This window comes from Onychostoma macrolepis, chromosome 10 (assembly GCF_012432095.1).
Source record: "Onychostoma macrolepis isolate SWU-2019 chromosome 10, ASM1243209v1, whole genome shotgun sequence".
Classification (NCBI taxonomy): domain Eukaryota; kingdom Metazoa; phylum Chordata; class Actinopteri; order Cypriniformes; family Cyprinidae; genus Onychostoma; species Onychostoma macrolepis.
This window is the reverse complement of record NC_081164.1, coordinates 7,208,844-7,211,909: the sequence shown is the minus strand read 5'-3', so window position 1 is coordinate 7,211,909 and position 3,066 is coordinate 7,208,844. Positions and strand designations below refer to the sequence as shown.

The 3,066-nt window shown below is 37.8% G+C and overlaps 1 protein-coding gene across 1 annotated transcript; it reads right to left on the bottom strand.

Annotated features, from left to right (window-relative positions):
* Positions 1 to 795: 795 nt before the first annotated feature.
* Positions 796 to 2,118, bottom strand: LOC131548444 (fish-egg lectin-like). The gene is made up of 5 exons (XM_058789709.1): positions 2,049 to 2,118; positions 1,727 to 1,954; positions 1,390 to 1,601; positions 1,058 to 1,185; positions 796 to 940 (listed from the first exon to the last, which is right to left on the bottom strand). The coding sequence occupies exons 1-5, from the start codon at positions 2,104 to 2,106 to the stop codon at positions 796 to 798; spliced, it is 771 nt and encodes a 256-aa protein (XP_058645692.1). The 5' UTR covers positions 2,107 to 2,118.
* Positions 2,119 to 3,066: the final 948 nt, after the last annotated feature.

Below are 3,066 nucleotides of genomic sequence, written 5' to 3'. Positions count from 1 at the left end.
TTAGTAGAGAGGGAAATCTGCACTGCTTAGTGTCTGATAATGGTCCACAGTTAACATCATCTGCTTTGGCTGACTTTCTGAAGGAACGTAACATTCAACATACATACTCCAGCATATATTATCCTCAAGCCAACGGGGCAGTCGAACGATTTAATAGAGTGTTGAAGCAATGCATTCAATCTGCAATTCAGGAGAGGAAGCCTTGGAAATCAGCTGTGACACAGTTTTTGCATAGCTTCCAGGCAACACCACACGCTACCACGGGGGCTACGCCTTTTGAGTTGCTGCGTGGCCTCGAGATGCGCACTAAATTGAATATCCTGCCGGTCAGCACAGATGTGAAGACATATGCGGACATTGAAAACACTGTGACACATAAACAGCATATCAGTAATTGTTCTATTAATTTACTTGTTTCGAATAATCAGGTGGATTGTTTCTTAAAGTAATTCTGTAATTCTTTGTTAAATAAGGTGTTCCTGATAGAATGAGATACTATTTTGTTATGTTTCAAGACGGTACCTCAATGGATATGCTTCAAAGAAAAGGGGAAATGTGTCTGCAAAGGTATTGTGTGACCACTAGCTGACGGTGTGAAAAAGAGAAGAAAAGAAGAGAAGAAAAGAAGAGAGAACCGTGTCCGTGTCTGATTCTTTATTTTATTGCAAAAGTACAGATATTACACCAAGAAAAAAAAAAGAAAGTATAATAAAGCTTTTGGTTTTCCGTTAATAATGACTGATTACTTTGAGGTTTCTGTTAATGATTGAACTTCTCTGTTGCTGAAGTGACAAACTATAAAGTACATTTACGGATGGAGCCATCAACACACACAACCCACAGCACTCCCAGGTCAAAGCTGACGTGTTTGTGGCCGTTGGGACAAGCAACCATTGCTTGCCAGTCTGTGCCAGAAGGGTTGGAGTGAGTGACACCAATTCTGCAATAGACAATGATGTTTTCTTAATGCAGTGCTTGATTTACATCAGAAAATGTTTATTGATGAATTCATCACTTTTGTTCATAAAACTTGTAATATTATGACTGTTCAGCTCACCTTTGGTATAAGTTCCCTTGATAGTTGACACCAAAGACACTGCCATCAGTTGCTACTTCAATCATGGACAGAAGTCCAGGAATATTCACAAAGCTGCCGGACCCAGAACAGGCATTATTAGACACATCCTGCATGAGACCAAAAGAGACAGTGAGTCATCGTATAGACACATCAAGAAACTGATTTTGCTGCTTTCTTTCTTGTCTTTATTTCTTTAGTTTTGTCAAAAACCCTTGCATGATACATTTAAAAAACCCTCTACAGTTTTACATTTAAAAGCCTGGTGAATTGAACTTGTACTCAAGCTCTTGTATTTAACATTGTGTCATTACCCTCATGATCCAGATTTTGCTATCAGCGCTCACTCCCCAACAGCTGTATGGGCCACAGCTGTAATACTTCAGCCTTCCATTAAGATTAACCCATGGAGTAGTGCTGGATGGCCAGTTGTTGTTAGCATCCATATTTAAGCAATATATTTGATCATTCATATTGACACCTGCAATGATCTGATCACCTCCAGCATCCACCTGTTTGAGAAGCCCTAACAACACAAGCAACAGGTTGGAAGAAGCATTAGTCAATTTAATAAGAACCATAACAAGATGATGTCTTTGGCTATTTTAAAACATGTAAATTAGCTTAATTTTGCTCTCTGTAACTCTTCACCTGGAATCTGAACGAAGGAACCACTCTGATACTTGAAGATGCTGTTTGCTGAATTCACCCCCAGCTGACCAGCAGGACCAACACTGAAGTGCTTTAAAGACCCGCTGATCTTTGTGAATACATTATCAATCAGGACAAACACTTCATTTTGATTGTTCACTCCAACCACTGAGCCCGACCCAGCATCTATCTGCTTCAGGTTACCGCTCATTATGGTACACTCTAAAGCTGTGGAAGCACGGTGCAAAATAATCAGTGATTACAAATACAGAGACTTTTACATATGAATTAAATATTTTTGATTAAAAAAAACATTGTTTACCCAGAGTGTGAAGGAACTGGCAGCTGAAGAGTAGCAGGATGCTCTGATAAACCTTCATTGCTCCACAGCACAGTTTGTTGCTTTTAACCTGTTCAGAATTCAGAATTCATTTATATAAGTGAAGTATGGATAAACCATGATCAATATCACAGTGACAGTAAATAAAGACAACCTTTTCTTGTTAAATCAGGATTCAGCAGACACTGGGAGTTGAGATCTCTGAGATGCAAGTACTAGAAACTTGTATTCAGTGTGTGTGTGTGTGTGTGTGTGTGTAAATGCTGTTGAGCAGTAGCTTATATAGCTGAAATATGTTTCTGGATTAGATTGGGGGAAATTTTACTATAGGCATTATAAAAATGAAATGAGGGTCAGGAACTTGTTTTTCTGGATCTCTGCTTCCTTAACAATTTCTCTGATGACGTTTGTCATGTCTCTAAATATGACACCAAACAAGTTGAGTGCTCATCAGAGATAAGCACAAATACATGGGAATGTAATATATATATACAATCAGCTCCAGAAATATGGGTTTTGTGCTTTTGCCTTTATACACCACTACAATGGATTTGAAATCAAGATGTGATTAAAGTGCAGACTTTTAGCTTTATTTTAAGTGGTTCCACAAAAATATGACATTTACTATTTAGGAGTTACAGCCATTTTAAGCAAAGTACCTTCATTTTCAGGGGCTCAATGGTATTTGGACAAAGTGACATACACTCTTATTAAAGGTGCTTTAAAAGGTTCTTCACAGCGATGCCATAGAAGAACCATTTTTGTTCCACAAAGAACCATTCAGTCAAAGGTTCTCTAAAGAACCATCTCTTTCTTATCTTTTTATAATCTGAAGAACCTTCTTTCACCACAAAGAACCTTTTGTGAAACAGAAAGTTTCTTCAGATTTTAAAGGTTCATTTTGGAACCATTTAGACAAAAAGGTTCTTCTATAGCATCGTGAAGCACCTTTATTTTTAAGAGTGTCATTGTAAATATAAGCTCGATTTTAATACTTGGA

Coding starts and splice junctions, on each gene's coding strand:
- LOC131548444 (XM_058789709.1), bottom strand. CDS start 2,106: ATGAAGGTTTATCAGAGCATCCTGCTACTCTTCAGCTGCCAGTTCCTT. Junction 1,955..2,048: donor CCAGTTCCTTCACACTCTGG/GTAAACAATGTT, acceptor GTGCTTCCACAG/CTTTAGAGTGTACCATAATG. Junction 1,186..1,389: donor GCAAAATCTGGATCATGAGG/GTAATGACACAA, acceptor GGTCTCATGCAG/GATGTGTCTAATAATGCCTG.